Here is a 22,514-nt window from a genome sequence, read left to right on the forward strand (position 1 = left end):
TGTAGATTGCTATATGGGAAAATGAATCGCTACCTCCAACGGAAGTTTTTTTGCACCAACAAATGTGACTGTTGCTGGTTTCGTAGTGGGGGTGTGTGCTGTCTTTTTTTTAATCAAAGAAAGAATTGTATTATATCAAAGCTGAGTACATCATCAAGATACACACAACACTCTCAAAATACTCACGCACTAAGCGCTCCAAATCTCAATCCCAAACCTGTGTAAAAAATCAAATAGAAGGCCACACAAATATACGCTCAGTAAGCAGACCGAGAACAAGCGCCCAAAGAATGGCGACCAACATCCTTGTAGGTTGGAACGAGCACAATCTTCTTCTTCCTTCTTGTGTCTTTCTTCTTCCTCTTTCTGCCACCGATGAATAAGAGAGACTGATCCTAATCTATCCGATCCAAGACTGATTGACATCAGTTTGGAGGACAGACTTATTCTCACAAGCTCTTCACCGTGAATGGATCTAACCACGGCAAAATGGAGAAGTGGCCGGAGAAAATTATTCCACAATGACGGCACCGTCCCCGCCTCGATGACGCCATCCGGAAATCTAATTTTCCATGTCGTCGCTCCAAACAAGTTGCCGACACCGTAGATGCCGCCACCTCCATCATCGGAGCCGCCATGGAGAGACCGAAGCCACCATATCTCTTCACCGTTGCCGGAGAGGAGGAGAAAATAAATCTCTCATACCACGAAACGCGGCATGGAGAAATCCTAACCCTAATTTAAATTTAATTTATAAAAAACTATTAAAAAAGATGGATCATCACTCCCTCCAACCTCCGTCGTGATGCCAGAGGTGTGAAGGGAGGGGGACCAAACGGTGGAGGCGAGATTCGTGGTGGTGGGCAGGAGGCGCCCGTGTCGCCCTCGGTGCGACGCGGGGGCAGAGACTCGGGGACGGGGTGTGTGCTGTCGAGTAGTCGATAATTCCACCGCCCGTGCGCAACCTACGGATGCGAGGCTTGTCCGAGTCCATGACGGATCCGAAGTTGGTTCTGGATCTGGGTCTAATCTGATTGATTCTGATTCTGGTTTCCAGATCCGATTGGTGGGGAGAGAGGCCCGGCCCCGGCGGAAACTCGGCGGCGCGATGGCAGACTCCAGGCGGCGCAAGCGCCGGGCGCATGGCGGGGACTGGGCGTCTCTCCCCTTGGACATCACCATCGTCAGGGGCGGAGCTGCCTCGATGAAATTTCCAAAATTCAGTGTAAAACACTGTATTGTTCACCACAGTACGACCACAGTGACTCGGTCGGCTGGCTTCGCCCCTGACCATCGTCATCGCCGAGCGGCTGCTGGCGGAGGACGTGGTTGACTACATGAGCCTCCGTTCCGTGTGCGCGCCTCGACGGCGAGCCCGCGCGACCCCACGCTGCGGGACGTCCGCTTCCGCCCGCGCGGCTGGGTCGCTCTCTGCGACGGCGACGGCGTCCGCCCGGCCGACGCCTGCCAGGTCAACTTCTTCCACACGTCCACCAGCAGGCGCCTCCGCGTCCGCCTGCCGGAGCTCCGCGGCCACAGGATCGTCGGGTTCACGGACGGCCTCCTCATCCTGCTCAACAAAAGCACCACCGCCGTCCGTGTCCTGCACCCTTTCACTCGCGTCTTCCTCGACTGAGCTTGCCCCCATCTTTCATCTCCTGGTGAAGGACACGTGGGCAAGAGCATGGATGGAAGCCGCAGTTTGCTGGTCTTACACATCCATTGCGGTTGTTGGCTTGTTGCCTGGTTCCCTAATGTTCCGGTGGTGGTCTCCGCGGAGCCGACTCATCCACGCTGGTTTGTTATCTACCGAAACCTTCATCTCTGGACGGCCTTACCATTCCAAGGCAGACTATTCGGCATTAGAAAAGGTACCGGGCAGACCATTCAGTTGTACCCTCGGCACCTGCAGTATCCAGTGGTTGCTTGTATCCCAAACAGTTTTGGCCCTCCTCTTATGTGTTATTACTGGCCATGTTTGGATGATTCCACGAAAATTTTTGCACAAAAAGACGAATGCATGCATGAAGTACTAAACGAAGTTTATTTGCAAAACCTTTTTAGGAATGAGTGTAACTTTTCGAGACGAATCTAATGAGCCAAGTTTCATCATGATTGGCTACATTGACGCTACAGTAACCGCGCTCAATCATCCTCCAATCATGCGGTCAAATACCTCATTAGGTAGAGCAACTGCTACAGTACCACAGTTGTGGAGGTAATTTTGTAATTAGACTTTATTTAATACCCCTAATTAGTAGTCAAAGCATCGTTTCTCTCTCATCAAAACTTTTCTACCCTCCAACCAAACATGGCCACTATCTTGTGGAGTTTGGGGGACGCATGCTGCTCACTGTTCAGCATCGCAGAATCGACCCGTGCTTGGAAGGGTGGCAGCCCTTCGCCTTCGCCTTCGCCTTCGCCTTCTTCTTGGTCAACGTGCACCGGAGAGAGCTTGTTCTAGTGGACAGTCTGGGTGATAGAGCTATCTTCCTTAACAAAGAGCGTTGCCTGTGTGTTTCGGCCAAGGACCTCCCATCCATCAGCGGCAATTCTGTTTACTTCGCCCTGCCCACAACTGACCCTGTTGTGGTGCATTCAGGCCCTATTTAGATTTTTATCCGTAAATCCCGTAAACACAAAAAAAATCGTCATATCGAATGTTTCAAGACATGTATGGAGTTCTAAATAAAGTCTATTTACAAAACTTTTTACATAGATGTGCTGTAAATTGCGAGACGAATCCAATGAACCTATTTAATCCATGATTTGCAACAGTGGTGCTACAGTGACTATCCACTAATTATTGATTAATCATGGATTAATTAGCATCATTAGATTTGTCTAGTGATTTACAACTCATCCGTGCAAAAAGTTTTATAAATAGACTTCATTTAGTACTTCAAATTAGTAAGATTTCAACGAAACTTTTTTTTGCGCTCGAACTGAACACCGCCTCACTGAGCGAGCGAACGTTTGAGCGGACATCGACGTTCTCCCTCATTCCCGACTTCAAGGAGAGGATTCTGCCCTCTGTAAGGCCTTTCACCCTGGCTGATCATCTGATGACGTACTGCCACCATGTTCAGTGGTAGGTTCCTGGATTGGTTCTCTTGCTGCACTAACTTGTGTGTCAAACTAATTTTCCATCTTTGTCGTGCAGGACAAAAGGATTTATGTTTCACGAGTTCTTTAGCATACCTGCATCTTGGAAGAAGATGTTGAGGAAACTGAATGCGCAAGATAGCGAAATCCAGGTCCCATTCGTGATTATTAGGGAGAAAACAGAGGGAAGATTGAGGTCCATCGATACCAAGAATATCCCCCCTTGGCGCTTGGCACGATGCTAGTGTTGTGCGTCGTAAAAGAGCCACCCTATTTTGATACTAGTAAATGCAGTTATAAAATTTCTACTGGTTCAGTTAAATTATTTGCATATGATCTTCTTTGTTATTTTTTTTTACTAAAACTGCGATTCATTCACAACCACCAGGTTATTTTCTGGCATTTAAACAGGAGAAAATCCGCTAGCCAAAAGCAGAAGCGAATGCACCACGATAAAAATAGTTGCAAGTAATTTTTCATCACTTATGCATCAATCTATGCACTTTTTTAGAGCAGCCTAGAGCTAACAGTGCAGCTCCCTGTTCGCTCTATCTTCGCCGCTGACCAGAGGAAAAAAATGTCTTTGGCTACTCTCTGTTTGAGGCATTGTTTAGTTGCGGCCGTAAAGATTTTAAAATAGAATCTTTTCATATTTGAAGTATTAAATATAAATTAATTATAATACTAATTATAGATATTGCCTGTAAACTACGAGACAAATTTTTTAAGACTAAGTAATCCATCATTAGCACATGGTTACTGTAGCAATCTAGTGCCTAATCATGGTCCAATTAGGCTTATTAGATTTGTCTCGTAATTTACAAACAAACTATGCAATTAGTTTTCTATTTCGTCTAGATTTAATACTCCATGCATATAAAATTCTCGTTCGATATGATAGTTTTGGAATTTTGAATTTCGCAACTAAACAAGGCGTGAATCACAAGCTCTCTGTTTGGACCTTTTTGCCGCGAGATCGTATGCTGGCTCTGGCACTGAGTAGACGCAGTGGCGTACCTAGGATTTGAGTAAAGGGTATGCCGTGATATTTTTTTCACTTGCAATTCGGTATATTGTCATAAACAAACGGTATATTATCTTATATAATTCGGTAAAAAACTCTTAAAATTTGGTAAATAACATTGCATATCTTAAATTCAACAATTAAGTACCAAGGTTCCGTAAATTATAATGCAAATGGTTCAAATGTATTAAGTTCAAATGAAAAAGAAGCTTACATAGGAAAGTTAACAGATTATTACCATGCTACTTCTTGTCTGGTCTACAGTTTCTAGAACTCATGAAACTCTCAATTATATCTTCATCCACCTCAAAGAAAATATCCTGCTCAATGAAAGTCTGTAGACAATCATCCAAAAGACTATGGCCCAACTTATTTCTTTTCTTAGTTTTGACTAAAACCATTGCAGAGAATACCCTTTCAACACTTGCCGTCGCCACGGGTAGAAGCAATAAAAATTAGAATTGAGATATTGAAATAAACCTTTCAGCCTCAGAGGCTCAGAAGAGCTGCAGCCTGCAACTGCAAGGTACGCTGGCCTGCAGGGGGCAGGGCAGCCGGGGGCGCCGTCTCGCGCCGAACTGCAGGGAGGGCCGCTGAGCGCCCGGGCCGGAGGCGGACTGGCAGAGGGGGCAGCACCGGCGAATTCCTGCAGGAGTCAGGAGGGAGGGCACGGTTCTAGGGTTAGGGATAGGGATTGGGGAGGGGAATTGGGGAGAAGAAATCAAGGAAACAAACCGGATCCGGAGGAGGCGTCACCGGAGAAGGCAGCAACGGGGTGGCGCGCCGGAGTAGCGAGCGGGCGGCCAGGGCGGCAGGCGCAGGCGCCGGCGGCCGTGCGTCGCGCCGTCGCGCGTCTCCCCTTTGCCTGGGCGTCAGGCATGGGCAAGTGGGCAACGGGAGGGGGAGAAGTGAGCTTCTATTGCCTGTTGGCCACGGGTGGGCTTGGGCTTGGAATTCAGGAATTGAGATGAGTTTTTTTTATTTGATGGGCCCAAATTTTAGGTATGCCAAAGCATGAGACTCACTCATTGGGTCCGCCATTGAGTAGATGTATGCCGGCTCTAGCAGCCGTAAAAAAGGTGACCCCCAACAGCGTTCGCAACCGTCTCGACTCTGCGAACGCTGTTAGAGTCCCCTCCTCGAGAGTCTGTTCGTGGACCCGTACGGCGGTGGCGCTGGCGCTGGCGCTGGCGCTGGCGCCACGGCCGGCTCCCGAGTGCTCTGAAACACACGCGATGCGCGCGAGCGCAGACTGTTCTGAAACAGCCAAGACGCGAGAGCAGAGCCCTCCGCGGCTCCGCCGGCCGCTACGCGGCGCGCGTTCAGGCCGAGGCAGGCACCCCACACAGCCCGTGTGCCGTGTGCGCGCCGCGCACGGCCAAAAGTGAAAAGCCCCAAAACCCCTGGCGCGGGCGGCCGCGCCCACCGAACCCACCGAAAACCCGCCGCCCCTCCTCCTCCTCGTGCTCTCCCCGCCACGCCATCGTAGGAACCAGCGCCGCGCGCGCGGTCTCCTCGCGCCACCGCCCCCCGCCCCACCCCACCCCACCCCACCCCAGTGCGCATGCGCCCGCTTCGTCGTCCTCTCGAGCCTAGTCCGGTAGTCCCGCCACGCCGCGCTGGTCCGATCACTCCCTCTGGTGCCGCTGTATCATCCGACGCCGCGGCCGATGGAGTTCGCCGCCGGGGCTCGGGTGACCCCGCGCCCGGCTACCGCCGGCGGTTCCCTACCCGCCCGCGACCGGCGGGTCGGCGGGGGTGCGATCGGGGTCCGCTGGCCACGCCGCGCCGCCGCGCCGAAGCTCTCGCTGCCCCACGCCGTCGCGAGACGAGCGGTCTCCGCGGCGGGGGGAGGAGGAGGCCACCTGCTTCCCAGGCGCTTCGTCGCTCGCTCGGCAGGCGGCGGCGAGGACGCCGAGGGCGACCGATCGTCTTCGGCGCGCGCGTCCCCGCCGGATGCCGCGGTGGGTGCAACTACTGCGCGGTGAGTTCGTACTCCGTAGCCCGAGCGATTCAGGATTACGCTGTTTGTGTGTTTCGTCACTAGCGCGGCGACTCTCCGAGTGACGCGTCTACTTGTTTTGTGCATGTTTATTGCGTTCTCAGAAATTCAGTTGGCAATCATCCTGAAGGAATCAGGAGGGAGCTCATGAATCTGGCCGTACCTGCCATAGTTGGGCAAGCAATCGATCCTGTGGCGCAGTTACTGGAGACAGCATATATTGGCCGCCTAGGTAAATTCCCCTTCCGCATCAGTTGCAAATGGGGCATTATCTTCAGCTGGGTCATTTTTTAGAGTGATGCTCGAATTCTGTAGTACATCAGTAGAAATGGACTCATTCATTTGATTGTCTACTTTGTTCTTTGTCCGACCTCTAAATCTGGTAGGTCCTGTGGAATTGGCTTCAGCCGCTGTTGGTGTGTCAGTATTCAACATCATATCAAAGCTCTTCAACATACCCCTCCTAAGCATCACGACTTCATTCGTAGCTGAAGATGTTTCTAAACATGATTCTTCACAGCTTGCTTCAGGTACTGACGACAACTTACTGTTATGTGCTTCAGGAACATACAGAATTTAAAATTTGCGAGCTAACTTTCTGTGCTGATACATTCAAGGAAATATATCAAGCGAGATCGGAGAAAGAAAGAGGCTGCCGTCCATATCTTCTGCTTTACTATTGGCAGCTGCAATCGGTGTCATTGAAGCCTTGGCTTTGGTTCTGGGGTCTAGAATACTCCTCAACATTATGGGTGTCTCCCAAGTATGTCCAAACCTCATATATTTTTGTTAATTCTACACGAATTGGCATTCAGAGTAGGAATTATTAAGTCTGACATCCTTCATTAGATGCACTTATTACTTATCAGGAAATCTGTTTAATTATTGTAAAAGCATAACTTTCATCGCCTTGTGAAAATAGCTTGTGGATTTGGGTTTCAATGACAAAGTGATATATAATTGGATGTGTTTCAGATTCTATTGTCCATTGTAAATTTGTAATATAATGACAAGTAGGAATGTAGGATCCATAAATATTTGTCTTCAACACATCTTAATGCTATAGCTCCTTTTCTCTTTATCTTTTCATCATCTGACTACAAAAATTACTGTGGTTTGGCATGGAAGAAAATGTTATTGCATCAAATTCTATATTTCATTCAGTAGAGCCTTGATGCAGTCTTTATTTTCTTTGTAGGCATCATCTATGCACAATCCAGCAAGGCTATTTCTTTCTGTCAGAGCACTTGGTGCTCCTGCTGTTGTAGTTTCTTTGGCTATTCAAGGTGTATTTCGGGGACTGAAGGATACAAAGACACCTCTACTTTACAGCAGTAAGTATTGGATCCCCATAAGCTTAGTGTTTTGTATCTTCTAGATTGGTCTGATCGCCACTGCTCCTAACATTGAATGTATGATTACAACGGTATCCTGAATTAAGTATTACAGAGCATATTTCCCTGCGTTTTACGATCTTCATTTAAAGCTTACATAATCTCATATTTTGTGTGGCATGCTGACACTCTGCTAATTGTTTTTTTTATCTTTAATCTATCAATGTATTGTCATATCACTGAATCGTAATACTTCAGGTTTGGGCAACATCTCAGCTGTGGTTCTACTTCCTTTTTTCGTGTATTCTCTGAAACTTGGATTAACTGGAGCTGCAATTGCAACTATTGCTTCACAGTACGTTTTGTATTGCATTCAGCTATACACGCAGACAGTAAAAACATTGCTGGATTTCGAAATACGTTTGATTTATCATTTATAGTGCCCTTAACAATGTTGTTATCTTGAGATGTCCAGATATCTTGGTATGTTTCTACTTCTCTGGTCTTTAAGCAGAAGAGCAGTTCTACTACCACCAAAAATCGAAGACCTTGAGTTTGTTGGCTACATAAAATCTGGTGAGTTAAGTTATTGCTTTAGTCCACATATAACTTGATAGATGTTCAGATTAGCTAACTGCTTCTTAGGCATGTCCAAACTTTCACTAGAATACTAGAACTGGTCTTCAGTCATGAACATTCATTTTGCAACTCTAGTATTGTGGGTTTCATACTTCCATTTCTTCTTAATATATTGACATGCAGATCTCCTGCGTGTTTGAGAAAAAGTATTGTGGGTTCCATGATAACTAACTCTTTAGTAGTGTTACTTTTCCTACTGAATGCAAATGTGAGCTCTTCTCAATTTTTTCTAGGTGGCATGCTGTTAGGACGAACCCTTTCAGTTCTGATAACAATGACCCTTGGGACTGCAATGGCTGCTCGGCAAGGTGCACTAGCTATGGCTGCTCATCAAATTTGTGTGCAAGTATGGCTGGCTGTATCGTTACTTTCAGATGCATTGGCTGTTTCTGCCCAGGTGCAACTCTTTTTAGCTATGCATTTCTTTTTGTATTTAACTAAAAATGCCTATTTCGACTAATATCACAAATATTTCTCACTTCACAATGTTTTCAGCAAACTTGAGAAACCTATCCTTCCCCATCAAAACTACATCTTGATCAATGCGATTTAATGTTCTGAACTAATGATGCATGTCTTACAGCTTGCTTGTAGTGGCTTAAGCATTATTTTAGAGCTGCTACAGACTTAAAAGTGCCACTGAAACTTTTTAGAATTGGCATTTTATGTACAGCTTGAGATGTCGAATTGCATCCTGCTTGCTCATTTTTTACGAGTTTATCCACAATATAATCCCTCTCTACAGAGTGAACTCTATTTATTTTATACTTTCCTGATTTCAGGCGTTGATTGCAAGTTCATTTGCTCAACTTGACTATGAAAAGGTGAAGGAGGTCACGTCCTATGTATTAAAGGTTGTATCCTATACTAAGTTATTTTTCTGCTATAAGACTATAGGTTGAAACAATTTACAAATGAATTTTATTTGCCAGATAGGAGTAATTGTCGGTATTGCTTTAGCATTTCTTCTGTCTGCCTCTTTTGGTAGACTTGCAGAAGTATTCTCAAAAGACCCCATGGTTATACAAATTGTGAGGAGTGGTGTTCTGGTATGGTCTCTTTGTTTGTGGTACTTTGATAAGATATATTGAATCTCTATCACACATTTTTTTTACTCATTGCTGTTTTTTGTTTTTGAAGTTTGTTAGTGCTAGCCAGCCAGTCAATGCCCTAGCTTTTATCTTCGATGGACTTCATTACGGTGTCTCAGACTTCTCATACTCAGCTTCCTCCATGGTATGTGCATAAAACATCTTATGCTATTTTGACCATGCAACTGCTGTTGCTTCTGTATGCAGTGATGTTTTTCTTTCTGCACCAATTCATTAATCTCTCTTCAATCCACAGATGGTAGTCGGGGCACTGTCCTCTTTATATTTGTTGTATGCTCCTAAAGTTTTTGGCCTTCCTGGTGTTTGGGCCGGCCTGGCTCTTTTCATGAGTTTGCGTATGACTGCTGGATTTATGAGGTAACATTTTTCTTAATTCTCATTGACTTCCCCCGCATGTTTTGGGGAGGAACTGGATATTGTTGGTGGAAAAAACTCTCTTAATCAGCAAGGTTGACTTTTATTTGAGAATTATGATAATCCATTGTGCACTACTCTATAAAGGTTGCTAAATTTAGCAGAGTTTATGTTTTCTTAATCAACAATTCTGATCTTCCTAATATTTTTCTTCATAGATTGACCTTCTGTGTCATTCATTACTTGCAATCCTAATAAATGAAAGCCCTGTGTCCCTGTTCTTAGTTTTCAATCTTTGATGTTATTACTGCATTTATGAAGTGCAGGTATTGGCTACCGATGATGATAACTAGTGATTAGATTGTCAGATGCTTTTATAAAACAATTTGCATTTAGTCAGTTGTGATGTTTGCTTATTTTACTTCACAGATTGGGATGGAGAGCAGGACCATGGTGGTTTTTGCACCAGAAAGAACCCAGATACAAGTTAGTAAAGAATATGGCTTCCGTTTTTCAATGTTTGTTGTTGATTCATGTAGCAATAGTATTTGTTGTGATACTTGCATCCTTAGCCTTCCAGATCGTAGGATGGGGTTGCGAAGATATAAAGTGTTCAACTGTTCTGTGCAGGTTACATTCAAGAAAATGTTGATTCCAGGAGCTGATTAGCCTGATGGCGAAATTAGGATGCAAAAAGGGACTTATGAAAGGCGCACTAAAATTTCAAAACATATTTATTTTAGCATTGTGTTGATTTCTATGAATGTTTCCGACCATTAGGTAGTTTTGAAACTTATAGTTCGAGAAAGAGTAAAGGGTGCATCAGACAAAGTTCACTTGTAGGTCTCACTTAGGCGATGAATGTTCAGTATTATCTTCTCTGTGCTTGAATTTGAAGCTGTAGACAGAACATTGCAGACTTATTTTAGATCGATCTGGTAATTCAAACCATACAGTTCAAACACCATACAGATTTTAGTTTTAGGTTTCACATTGCTAATGATAGCTCATTATTTCTTCTGCCTGAAATTAAAACTACATGCAGAACATTGTGGAAATATTCTCCTATACTGAGAGTAACAGTAACTTTTGAAGATAAAGCCCTTCTAAATCGTCTGTACAGTCATGGATGTAATAACTCTGGTCTCTTCATCATTCCCTATGAATATGGACTAAGACAGATGCAACTACCTGTAGGAGAGACCTGCATAATCAGCAGGTCCATACGGCTGGAACCATTCAGCCAGGAACCCTTTCTTCCTTTTAGGGTTGCATCCAATGTCTTGGCATAACAGATCATTTAACCAGATGTTAATGGTGCTTATGCAGGACCTGCGAAAATACTTGCCGTTGTATATATTCTTGTACTTGGCCCATTCTGCTACACTCTTTTCCATGCATGTTATGCTTGGCAATTTGAAACCACCAGCCAGGAAATGGGCAACCCAATTGGCCATCCTCTCTGAGGCATATATGTTAGTAAGGCTTTCAGAGTACCCAACTATTGCCAACTGAGGAATACGCGGATGGATGCATTCTCTGTAATTATAAGAATTTTGATAAATGAGATACTAAATCCAACACACAGTCTTTAACAAGTATACTGTAAACAGTACAAATATTTTGCGCCTAACTTCATATGTTGAATTTATTAAGCTTGTGTTACCTCCAACCCAACCAAAGTCAAAGACACCTACTGACTTTTGAAAAGTTATTAAGTAGGATGAGCAAAGGATGCATATTTCTTAATTATTGTGAAGAGATCCTTTCATGGAAATCTTGTGATAGCGCACTACATATTTGTTTGTTTACTGAACTACTACATGTTATTTATGGCCTCCTTAAAAAACCTCTGTGATGTGGGTTCCTACTTTACCACTGAATTATTATTTCATTGATTCTTTCATTAGTTATAACTATTAGATGGTAAGTTGTGCACTAGTTATGTAGAGCGGATGTTCTCCCTGTCCCTTTCAGTTATGCTATGAAATGTAGTGTTTATTAGCAGTGGCACCTTAAATGTGGGCTTAAAAATTGTACAAGGTGTACCTGTATAGAGGAGCTGATGTATCCGGTGATCCTGCCACTATCTTTCTACACCAATTTGCTGTGAAGATGTCCCTAAGCTTCTGATCTCCTCTGAATCCTGTTGCTAGAATCACAATATCACTTTTTATTCTTTCCTTTCTGTCTTGCAGGATGATTCCATCACTGGAGAAGTTGAATGCCTTGGATTTCTTGAGAATAATGCTGCCTTCGTCAACCCTGTCATAAAACCCTTCTGGCAGCATTGCAATTGAGCATGAGGACATAGCAAAAGAGAAGCTGTAGTCAGGTACCATCCCATGCTTTTGTAAGGGAATGCTCCACTTGAAGTAAGTTTCGATCACTTTTGAGATCGCCCATCGCTGAAACAACAGATAAACTTTAGCTTTCTGGATTCTGCAGCTTTTTGTTTGAATGTGTTCTTTATATGAAAATATAATCTTACTGTAGGAGAGAATAATGCCTGTATTCCTCCAACCCTAGAAGGGTGGGTATATATAACACCTATACATGGGCCTCTAGATGGGCCTCTATACACATGGGCTCAATATACTCCAACACCCCCCCGCAGTCTGAACTACCGGCGCAGCGGTGTTCAGGACTAGACAACAAGAAAGCTGACACCCCCCGCAGTCTGAACTACCGACGCAGCGGTGTTCAAGACTGGACAAAAAGAGAGTACAAATAGAGTACAAAGGGCAAATACCCCCTGCAGCCACAACTAGCCACCGGCTACGTTGAGGCTGGTTCGAAACTCCGAGAAGGTCGAGGAGGGCAGCCCCTTGGTGAAGATGTCAGCAAACTGGGAGGTAGTCGGGACATGGAGTACCCGAACATCGCCGATTGCGACTCTGTCGCGCACGAAGTGTAGGTCGATCTCCACGTGCTTCGTCCGCTGATGCTGGACGGGGTTGGTGGAGAGATACACGGCGCTGACGTTGTCGCAGTAGACGAGCATGCTCTTGGCGAGCGGGCTGTGGAGCTCCGCCAAGAGCTGTCGTAGCCAGGACGCCTCCGCTACGCCGTTAGCGACAGCCCGGTACTCCGCCTCGGCACTGGAGCGAGAGACAACCGGCTGCCGCTTGGACGACCAAGAGACCAGGTTGCCGCCGAGGAAGACGGCGTAGCCGGAAGTGGAGCGACGAGTGTCTGGGCAGCCAGCCCAGTCAGCGTCGGTGTAGACCACCAACTCAGCAGTGGACGAGCGGTGAATCACCAGGCCGAGGTCCACAGTGCCACGGACGTAGCGGAGGAGACGCTTCAGCGCAGCAAGGTGTGACTCCCGGGGATCATGCATATGGAGACAGACCTGCTGGACAGCATAGGTGAGGTCCGGCCTGGTGAAGGTGAGGTACTGCAAAGCACCAGTCAGACTCCGGTAGGCAGTAGGATCAGCCACCGGATCACCCAGATCAGCGGACAGCTTCGACTGAGTATCGACAGGAGTGGAGCAGGGCATGCAATCAGTCATCCCAGCCCGCTCCAGGATATCGAGTGCGTACTGCCACTGGTGCAGGAGAAGACCAGACGGGTGAGGCTCAACAGTGACGCCCAAGAAGTGGTGGAGCTGACCGAGATCCTTCATAGCAAACTCCTGTTGCAGAGAGGTGATGACACTCTGAAGCAACCGTTGACTAGAGGCTGTGAGCACAATGTCATCAACGTAAAGCAGCAGATAGGAAGTCTCATACCCACGACGGTAGACGAAGAGAGACGTGTCAGACTTGGCCTCGGTGAACCCCAAAGTCAGCAAGAACGCGGCGAATCGAGAGTACCAAGCCCGAGGAGCCTGCTTCAGTCCTTAGAGAGATTTGTTGAGCCGGCAGACCATATCCGGACGGCTCGAATCCACAAATCCCGCTGGCTGAGAGTAGTAGACAGTCTCTGACAGAGTGCCGTGAAGAAACGCATTCTTCACGTCCAGTTGGTGCACAGGCCAAGAGCGCGAGAGCGCAAGCGAGAGGACCGTGCGCACCGTAGCGGGCTTCACGACTGGGCTGAAGGTCTCATCATAGTCCACACCAGACCGCTGAGTGAACCCCCGGAGAACCCAGCGAGCCTTGTAGCGCTTTAGTGTGCCATCAGCCCGACGTATGCGTCCAGATCCACTTGACAGTCACCACATTGCAACCAGACGGACGCGGCACGAGGTCCCACGTCTGGTTGGCAAGAAGAGCAGCGTACTCCTCTTCCATCGCGCGACGCCAGTGAGGATCCGCCAAGGCGTCGCGGACAGAGGAGGGTACCGGAGAGACCCGCGGCTCTCCCTCGGTGGCGGAGAGAGTCGCGGCATGAGACGCCATCCGCCGAGTCACCATGGGATGGATATGCCGAGGATCCCGATGGATGACTGGCGGGTGGTAGACCTCCGGCTCGGCTCGAGAGGGAGCCGGAGGAGGCGGCGGCGGCGTCGGCGTCGCACGAGCCTCCGGAGCAGGAGGCGGCGCCAGTGTCGGCGCCGAACAACGCCGGTACACCTGCACCGGCGCAGCGTACCGCTGCGGTGTCGGGGTCGGTGCCGAGCGACGCCGGTACACCTGCACTGGCTGAGCGTACCGCGCAGGTGCAGGTGAAGGCACCGGGGCCCCGCGTGGCGCAGCGGGAGACACCGGGTCCGTGCGCGGCACGACCGAAGGTCCGGGTACCGCGCGTGGCGCGACCGAGGGCACCGGGGCCGCGCTCGGCGCAGCAGGGATCACCGGAAACGGTGCCGGCGTGCTGGGAAAACCTGCAGGAAAAGGATAGACAGGTAACGGTGGCTGAACCACCAAGTCAGTCTGAAACAGAGACTCCAGCTCAGGGTCAGAAGAAGGTGTGGAGGAGGTAGAGTAGGGGAAATCCGACTCGTCAAAGACGACGTGTCGGGAGATCAGAACGCGGCGAGAGGTGAGGTCAAAACATCGGTACCCCTTGTGGTCAGGAGAGTGCCCGAGGAACACACAACGAGTCGAACGGGGCGCCAGCTTGTGAAAAGCGGTGGCGGAGGTGTTAGGGTAACACGCACACCCGAAGACCCGAAGGTGGTCGTAGCGAGGAGGGGTACCGAAGAGAGCGTGGTGTGGAGTGGGAGCAGGAGAAGCAGTGGACGGAAGGCGGTTGAGCAGGTAGGTGGCGGTGTGGAGGCTCTCAGCCCAGAAGCGCGGGGGCAGAGAAGCTTGGATCAGAAGGGTGCGCACGACGTCATTCGTCGTGCGAATCATCCGCTCAGCCTTGCCGTTCTGATGAGAGATATACGGACAAGACATACGCAGCTGAACACCCCGAGACAGGAAGAAGGATCGGGAGGTGGAGTTATCGAACTCCCGCCCGTTGTCACACTGGACGGCCTTAACTGTGAGGCCGAACTGAGTGGACACCCAGGCAAAAAAGTGGAGGAGGGTGGGGAGAGTCTCAGACTTGGCTCGCAAAGAAAAAGTCCAAGAGTAATGAGAAAAATCATCAACAATAACCAGATAATATTTATAACTAGACATGCTGAGTACAGGAGATGTCCACAGGTCACAGTGAATCAGATCAAAATCATGCGCAGCATGCGAAGAAGAAGAAGAAAACGGAAGTCTAACATGACGACCTAACTGGCACACATGACAGAAGTGCTCAGCAGGAGCCTTAATACATGGAGCATTGGTACTACGGCTAAGTTGAGCCAAAACGTCGCGACCGTGGTGACTAAGCCGGCGGTGCCAGGTGGTGGAAGAAGGCGTCACGGCAAAAGCAGCAGACGAAGAAGCCGAAGGCGAGGCAGCGGAAGCAGGAAGCCGAAGGGTGTAAAGGGGCCCCGGGCTGTCACATCGGAGAAGAGGACGCCGGGAAGCCGAATCCTTCACAGTAAGATCAGAGGAGTCAAATTCGATAGAACAGGAGTTGTCAGCAGTAAACTGGCGAATAGAAAGAAGGTTGTGAACCATTCGAGGAGCAACAATAACATTAGGAAGACGAGGAGTAGAACCCACGGCGGTGACAGGAAGGCAAGACCCATCACCAACCATGATAGAAGAATGACAAGAGGAGTTTGAGGGTCGGACAGAATCGAGGATACCAGCATCAGGAGTAGTGTGGAACGAGGCACCCGAGTCGGCGATCCACTCGGTGCTGGCCGGCGGCGTCAGTCCCATGGTGCTGAAGGACTGCGCCAGAGCGGCCTGGTCCCACCCCCCGGCCAGGTCGGCTGCTGGCTGGGCTGAGCTGGCGGGGTCTAGGACGGCGCGAAGAGTGGAGCAGCACCAGTGAACATGGCCGCCGGCTGGAGCTGAGGACGAGGCCCCCCTGCCGGACCCTGGAACGGCCACATCGAGATGCGCCCTGACCATGGGTTGCTGAAGGATGGCCAGGGCGTACCTCCAGGGGCAGGGGCGGGAGCGGGAGCCGGGGTTGGCGCGCCCCGACGGCCCCCACCGGTTCCGGTACCCCCAGAAGCAGGGCCACCAGTGCCACCACCACCACCCCGTCGCCGGCGACGTCCACGGCCCCCCTCCTCCGGTCTGCCCGGCGGGAGCAGTACCAAGGAGGGAGGTGGCAGGAGCAGCGGAGGAGGTCGGTGGAGTAGCAACGAACGCGGCGGGGATGGGCGAGGAAGATCCGGGCGCGAGACCCCTGGTGATCTCCTCAAGGGCGAGGTCGTCCCGGATCTGCAGAAAGGTGGGGAAGAGCCTTTGGCGGGCGATCCAGCCCTTCAGTTGGTCGTAGGTGCTGCTCAGTCCCCGTAGGGCATTGAGCACCAAGACCCGATCGGACACCGGATCCCCGAGGTCGTGAAGAGCATCGGCCATGCTCTTCATCCGCCGACAGTACTCACCGATGGAGAGGTCCCCCTGCACGAAGGTGTGGAAAGTGGCGTCGAGCTGGAGGGCGCGGTACTCGGCGTTGCCGAGGAACTCCCCCTCGAGCGCCACCCAAGGCTGCCGCGCAGTACCGCCGTGGGTCCTGACGAGGTCCTGAAGATCTAGGGAGATGGTCCCGAAGATCCAGGACATGGCGACGCTGTCGAGGCGCAGCCACGCCACGTCCCGCGCCTCGATCGGCAAGTCGATGAGGACATGGTCGTCAAGGGCATAGCGGCGGAGGGTGAGAAGGACCTGGTCCCGCCAGCGGCCGTAGGAGGAGGACGCAAGGTCGAGGAGGACGGAGACCAGGGCCCTGATGTTCTGTACGCCGGCTGCCTGGAGGTGGAGCTGGGCGACCATGGGGTCGGTCGGGTCGTCCCGGGCTCCAGATCCAGCTGGCGGGGCCTGGTGGGAGGAGGAGGCGCCGTGCTCGGGGTCGACTAGCTGGCCGGAGGAGATGCGGAGGTGGCGCTCCGCCTCGGCGACCCGGAGAGCGAGGGCGTCGGCCGTGGCGCGCTCGCGCTCCCAGGGGAGGGCTGCCACACAGACCCGCTCCTGGGCCGCCGAAGCCTCCGACTCGGCGGCGAGGAGGGCCGCGACGAGAGCGGCGTCGGCCTGCTGCCCTCGGAAGGCGGCGGCAGAGAGCGGCGCGTCCATGGGAGGCATCCCGAGCTCGGGCCACGTGGGATCGGCGACGGTGCCAGCGGCGGGCTGCTTGCCGGCAGCGACCGCGGCGGCGGCATCGCCCGCAGGTACCAGAGGGGCCGCGCCCGCACCAGGGACGTCCTGAGCGGCGGCGGCGACGTCGGCGGGCCCACCCGCGCCCGCGGCCGCGCCAGGGACGGCCTGGGCGGTGGCGGCAGGCCCGATCTGGGCGCCAGCAGGCCCACCCGCGCCCGCACCAGGGTCGGGCACGACCTGGGCAGCGGCGGCGGCGGCGGCTGCAGCCCCGGCCTGGGCCCTGCCCGCGCCTGCACCCGCGCCAGGGCCAGCCTGGGCGGCCAGCGCAGCGGCAGGGCGGCCCCAGGCGGCGGTGGCGCTGCTCCAGGCGGCGGCTCCAGGCGGCGGCGGCGGAGCAGAGGAGGATCCGGCCCCGAGCAGAGGAGGCGCGGCTCCTGGCCTGGGAAGGGCAGATCCGGCGGTGGCGGCCTCGGGGGCGGCGGATCCGGCGGCCCCCAGGCCCCTGCCGGCGGCGGCGGCCCTGCCCTGCTCGGGATCGAGCAGGGCCTGGGAGGCGGCGGGCCTGGCAGGCCATGGCGCCGGCGCAGAGAGAGGGGAAGGAAGGGAAGAGAGGGAGGGGAAGGAGGAGAGGGGAGGAGGAGGAGGGGCCGGCGGCCGGCCACCACCGGCGGCGGGCTGGAGAGTGGAGAGAGCAGAGGGAGGAAACCTAGGCTATTGATACCATATAGGAGAGAATAATGCCTGTATTCCTCCAACCCTAGAAGGGTGGGTATATATAACACCTATACATGGGCCTCTAGATGAACCTCTATACACATGGGCTCAATATACTCCAACGCTTACCAAGGGAGACAGTGCAGTAGCCAACATATAACGTAGAAATCCTTCACCAGGTTTATGAAGTAGCAGCTGCGAGATGCGATTTAGATAGAAGTAACTGAGGTCAACGCCCCATATGCTAGACTTGTGGACCAGCCAGTGTCTTGTTCTATATATGATGGTGCATGGCTGAACTGCACCTGCATTGAAATTGAAGTCAACCTTTACTGAAGGACTGTTTCTAGTAGCGAAGCGCTAATTCTGTACTCACCATTCACCTTCGCAACCTCTGCAGCTATGTCAAATGCTGATTTTCCAGAGCCAATTATTGTGATGTGTTTCCCCTTAACAAAATGAGCCACATTATCCATGTAAGAGTAGTCCAGTGAGTGCAATATTTTGCCCTTGAACAACTCAGGTCCGTTTGCCGGAATTTTGGGAATATTTGGGGTTCCACTATGCCTTCCAATGCACAGAATGAGAAAATCCACTTGAAAAACCTGTGACAGGAGATTGCACAAGAAGTGTTGTAATGTGGTGTTCGAGTTTATTCCATATGTTAGATAAAAATTTAGTAGTGGTGTTTCTGGATTCTTTTTTACGATGTTTCTGAATTTATTTTTCGAAGGAATTTCAGTCTCACCTGTTCTCTTCCTGTGCATGAATATAAGATTGATACAGAGAGGGGGTGGGGGGTGCTGAATTCTCTGAACATAGGTGTGTCGACGGAATATGCTTACCTGAGTATCACCGACCTTCAAGTCTTTCACTGTGATGCGCCACCCTCCATCTTTCCCAGTTCCGAATGCTGTCCCATTGGTAGACCATTGCTCCCAGCTCATTATCTCTTCCTCAGTCGCACCAAGGTACACAACACCAAGCACCTGGCTATTGAACTTGATGTACTTGAGGAGTTGAAATTTGCATGCATATGACCTTATATACTTCATGACCTTGTGGTGGCTTGGGTATGCCTCTGTCACACTCTCTGGCCAAGCCATATCTGAGAAGCGGTATGCTGTTGTTGGCGCTTGAAGCCTTGTCGACTCCAAGGTATGCGCCCATACTCCACCGATGCTTCTGTCAGCCTCAAACACCACTGGGCTAAATCCCTTGTCGAGCACATGCTTGCAGGCTGCTAGGCCACTCACACCTGCGCCAACAATGCCCACCCTATTCCTCTCCATGCTCTTGCTCTACTTTTTGGGAGGGAGGAAGCCAGAGGGAGGAGGGAGGGGAGTCTGTGTCTTTTATGCAATGTTCACGTTTGATTCTTTGGATAATTTAGATTTTTTTTAGCTGCTAGATCTTTTCAGATGGGGCCAAAGGCCGAACAACCACCACTTGCCTGGTTCTTTGGTTGTTTCATGGTTTATTCCTGTCAGCCTACTCGCTGTCTGTCTTTTGTGTTCAGTGGGAGCCCGGGAATCCTTGCAGAAAATCTGACTGAGTTTTTAAATGCTTGTTTGTTATATGTCCCTTTCAAAGTTAAATACATATCAACACAGCATCCAATGTTAGCTAGTGAGCACTTTCTTGTGTTGTTGAGGATGATGCGATGTTACATACATTGTGTTGCAACTGTCAAATTGCTAGGATTGTCTTAGTTCTCCTATAGAAACTCGCCTATGGCATAAACTGCAAATATATATATGAGCACTGACACAATTCCACGTTGGCTTGGAAGTCTTGTGATTCACTTGAGTGCATTTTGATGACACTTTATCAGATGCGGGCTTGTTTGAGTGGCGAATGACATCTAGCTGGATATCTAGCTAGATAAGGATTGGTGTCATTTAGATCCATTACCACTTTCTGCTGGGTAATGCCCTTTTTGTTGGTGCAGGTTACACTGGGACATCTTGCAAGTTAGGTCTGATCGTCATAAGAGAGTTGGAGAACAAGGTCTCCTATATTATTCTGAACTTAAACGTGTTTCGTGTGCGCTTAACAAGTTATTCAGTTGATACGAAACGTTCAGTTGGAACATCACCTTGACATTGACCCAGAATGGTTCACCCTTGAAAAAATGAGTCCACGGGACAGAACCTGGTGAAAACATCCAATTTGATTATTGTCTGCGGAATCCGCTGGCCCATAACGGAGCAGCCAGTCTGCAAACCTCTCGTTCCTCCTGGCTCCTGTGCTCAACCAGTCAACAACCCCCGTCTCCGGCTGGAATCTGGAGGGTCGTGAGCGTAAAGATCGATGGAAGCAGCCATGCCAGTACCTGTGGGAAAAAGCGTCACTGGATATCGGCGTAGTCGACGGCGCCGTAGGGCTGGAACCACTCGGCGAGGAGGCCCTTCTTCCTCCTGGGTTCGCAGCCCATGTCGCGGCACAGCTCGTCGTTGTACCAGATGTTGACGGCGCCGAGGCAGGACCGCCGGAACCTCTCCCCGCCGCTCCGCCTCATGTACGCGCCCCACTCCGCGACGCTCCGCTCCATCCGCCGCACGCTCGGCAGCCGGAACGCGCCGTCCAGGAACCGCGCCACCCACTTGGCCATCATCTCGATCGCGTAGATGTTGGTCAGGCTCTCCGCGTACCCGATCACCGCCATCTGCGGGATCCGAGGGTGCACGCACTCCCTGCACGCTTCGCCCGATCAAACTGGCCTCTTCATGATCGTCGTTCCATGCCACGACGGCACCGTGACAAGAATGAGCTTGTGTGACTGACCGGTAGAGAGGCACGGTGGTGTCCGGCGAGCCAGCGACGATGTCCTTCACCCGGGGCGAGACGAACATGTCCCTGAGCTTCTGGTCGCCGCGGAAGCCGGTGGCGAGAATCACCAGGTCGGCGGGGACGACGACGCACCCGCCGTCGGCGCCGTCCAGCACCAGGCCGTCCTCGCAGAAGCTGAAGTTCCCCGACCGCCGGAGGACGACGCCGCCGCGCCTCACCTTGTCGTAGAACGCCTCGGGCAGCATGCCGATCTTGCACGACGCGATGGCCCCCGCGAACCCGAGCTCCGGCTCCATGCCGAACTCCCGCATCGGTATCGCCTTCTTGTAGTACGCCTCCGTCAGCTTCGATATCAGCCACGCCTGCGCAGACACGGCCAGTATTTACTATTTAGAACGTTTTTGTGTGAGTGTGTGTGTGTGTGTGGGGGGGGGGGGGGGGGTTCGGGCGTTGCGTACCAATGGCGTGAGCAAGGTGGCGAGAAGGCTCGACGCCATGCCGGCGCCGGGCTTGCGGACCATCAGCTCCGCGAACCGATTCATGTAGAGGTGCCCGAGGTGGAGCCCGCCCCAGACGCTGACGTCGTGCAGCAGCCACTGCGGGCTCCTGCAGACCATCGTGCACGGCAGCTCGGCGCCTGACGGCCAGGAACCAAGAGGTGAGGTGGCAATAAGCGTGCGCCGATCATCAGAGCGGATCTTGAGACTGACCGTTGGCGTCGGCGCACTCGGCGGCGATGTCGAAGGCGGACTTGCCCGAGCCGACGACGGCGACGCGCTTGCCCCTGACCAGCGCGGCGGCGTCCGCGTCGTCCATGTCGGAGAAGTCCATGGAGTGGAGCACCGGCCCGCGGAACGCGTCGGGACCGCCGCCGGCCGGGAACGCCGGGACGTTGGGCACGCCGCTGAACCTCCCGACGCACAGGATCAGGAAGTCGAACTCGTACGTCTGCCCAACCCAGCCAAACATCAGACAACCTTCTCGTCAAGATTTGTTCACCCTGGCTACTGTACCTGCCTATACTTGGTCAGGTCACGTCCTTAGAAGTTAGCTCACGTACCTGCGTGGTGTCGTGCGAGTCATCGGCGTGCCGCACGGTGAGCCGCCACCGGCCCGCGCCGTCGCCGCCGAACGCCTCGCCGTTGCCTGCCCACAGCTCCGCGTCGTCCGCCCCGGCCCCGACGTACTCCGCGGCCACCACCTTGCTCCGGAGCCTGACGCACCCGTCGACGCCGAAGCGACGCGCGTAGGCGGCGAGGTACTCGACGACCTGGCCGTGGCACGGGAACTCGTCGGCGCCCTCCGGCCACGGGAAGTCGGAGAAGCGGTACCCCGCGGCGGCCGACTGCAGCCTGGTGGACGCGAGCGTGCGCGTCCACAGGCCGCCAACGGAGGCGCCCGCCTCGAAGACCACCGGGCGGAAGCCCCGCGCCAGGAGGTGCTTGCACGCGGCGAGCCCGCTCGTGCCGGCGCCGACGACGGCCACCCGCTTCGCCGCCTTGCGATCCATCCACGCCGCCCGCTGCCGCCCGCGTGCGCGATCTCGGGGACGGCCATTTCTTATGTGTTCATATATAAATATTGGCCCGGAGCTTGTGCGGCAAATTTCAATACCGGGATTTGTTGTCTCGTTTGTCAACATTGGTTGCTGCGGAAACTGCACGGACCTTAGAGCAACTCCAGTAGGAGGGTTTCTAAATTTGAGTAAACAAATGTCTATTTAGAAGTCTATTTCTAAATTTTACTCATTCAAATATGAAGCTCCACTCCAGCAGGCCGAGTAAATTAGGTTTGTATAGAGGGCCCATAATTGGCAGTCCAAACAGAGGACCACCAAATTGAGGGGGTAGGGTGATGGCAGACCATTTGGAATGCCTACTAGAGATC

The 22,514-nt window shown here is 51.7% G+C and overlaps 2 protein-coding genes, 1 long non-coding RNA gene and 1 pseudogene across 4 annotated transcripts; 2 read left to right on the plus strand and 2 right to left on the minus strand.

The window, feature by feature from the left end:
• The first annotated feature begins 1,108 nt into the window (after window positions 1-1,108).
• Window positions 1,109-2,188, plus strand: LOC120695474 (annotated as a pseudogene).
• A 2,045-nt stretch (window positions 2,189-4,233) lies between these two features.
• LOC120686079 lies at window positions 4,234-5,101 on the minus strand. The gene is made up of 2 exons (XR_005679961.1): window positions 4,865-5,101; window positions 4,234-4,775 (listed from the first exon to the last, which is right to left on the minus strand). It is a non-coding gene; the product is annotated as an uncharacterized LOC120686079 (long non-coding RNA).
• A 496-nt stretch (window positions 5,102-5,597) lies between these two features.
• LOC120686085 (protein DETOXIFICATION 45, chloroplastic-like) lies at window positions 5,598-10,537 on the plus strand. The gene is made up of 14 exons (XM_039968246.1): window positions 5,598-6,113; window positions 6,236-6,363; window positions 6,518-6,661; window positions 6,749-6,894; window positions 7,330-7,465; window positions 7,724-7,820; window positions 7,941-8,041; window positions 8,338-8,501; window positions 8,887-8,958; window positions 9,037-9,153; window positions 9,245-9,340; window positions 9,452-9,573; window positions 10,000-10,056; window positions 10,201-10,537. Exons 1-14 carry the CDS (start codon window positions 5,800-5,802, stop codon window positions 10,220-10,222), a joined length of 1,716 nt encoding a protein of 571 aa, XP_039824180.1. The 5' UTR covers window positions 5,598-5,799; the 3' UTR covers window positions 10,223-10,537.
• LOC120686095 (probable flavin-containing monooxygenase 1) lies at window positions 10,472-22,158 on the minus strand. Of its 2 annotated transcripts, XM_039968254.1 has the most exons (8): window positions 21,688-22,158; window positions 21,338-21,575; window positions 21,086-21,264; window positions 20,622-20,989; window positions 18,680-20,530; window positions 17,964-18,439; window positions 11,620-11,978; window positions 10,620-11,109 (listed from the first exon to the last, which is right to left on the minus strand). In XM_039968254.1, the coding sequence occupies exons 1-5, from the start codon at window positions 22,135-22,137 to the stop codon at window positions 20,185-20,187; spliced, it is 1,581 nt and encodes a 526-aa protein (XP_039824188.1). In that variant the 5' UTR covers window positions 22,138-22,158; the 3' UTR covers window positions 10,620-11,109; window positions 11,620-11,978; window positions 17,964-18,439; window positions 18,680-20,184. The 2 variants fall into 2 exon arrangements, with proteins under 2 accessions (XP_039824192.1, XP_039824188.1); XM_039968258.1 differs by lacking the exons at window positions 20,622-20,989; window positions 21,086-21,264; window positions 21,338-21,575; window positions 21,688-22,158 and having other exon boundaries at window positions 10,472-11,109; window positions 17,964-18,139; window positions 18,211-18,439; window positions 18,680-19,180.
• Window positions 22,159-22,514: the final 356 nt, after the last annotated feature.

The sequence above is a fragment of the Panicum virgatum genome, chromosome 2K, assembly GCF_016808335.1.
Source record: "Panicum virgatum strain AP13 chromosome 2K, P.virgatum_v5, whole genome shotgun sequence".
In the NCBI taxonomy this organism is placed as follows: Eukaryota; Viridiplantae; Streptophyta; class Magnoliopsida; order Poales; family Poaceae; genus Panicum; species Panicum virgatum.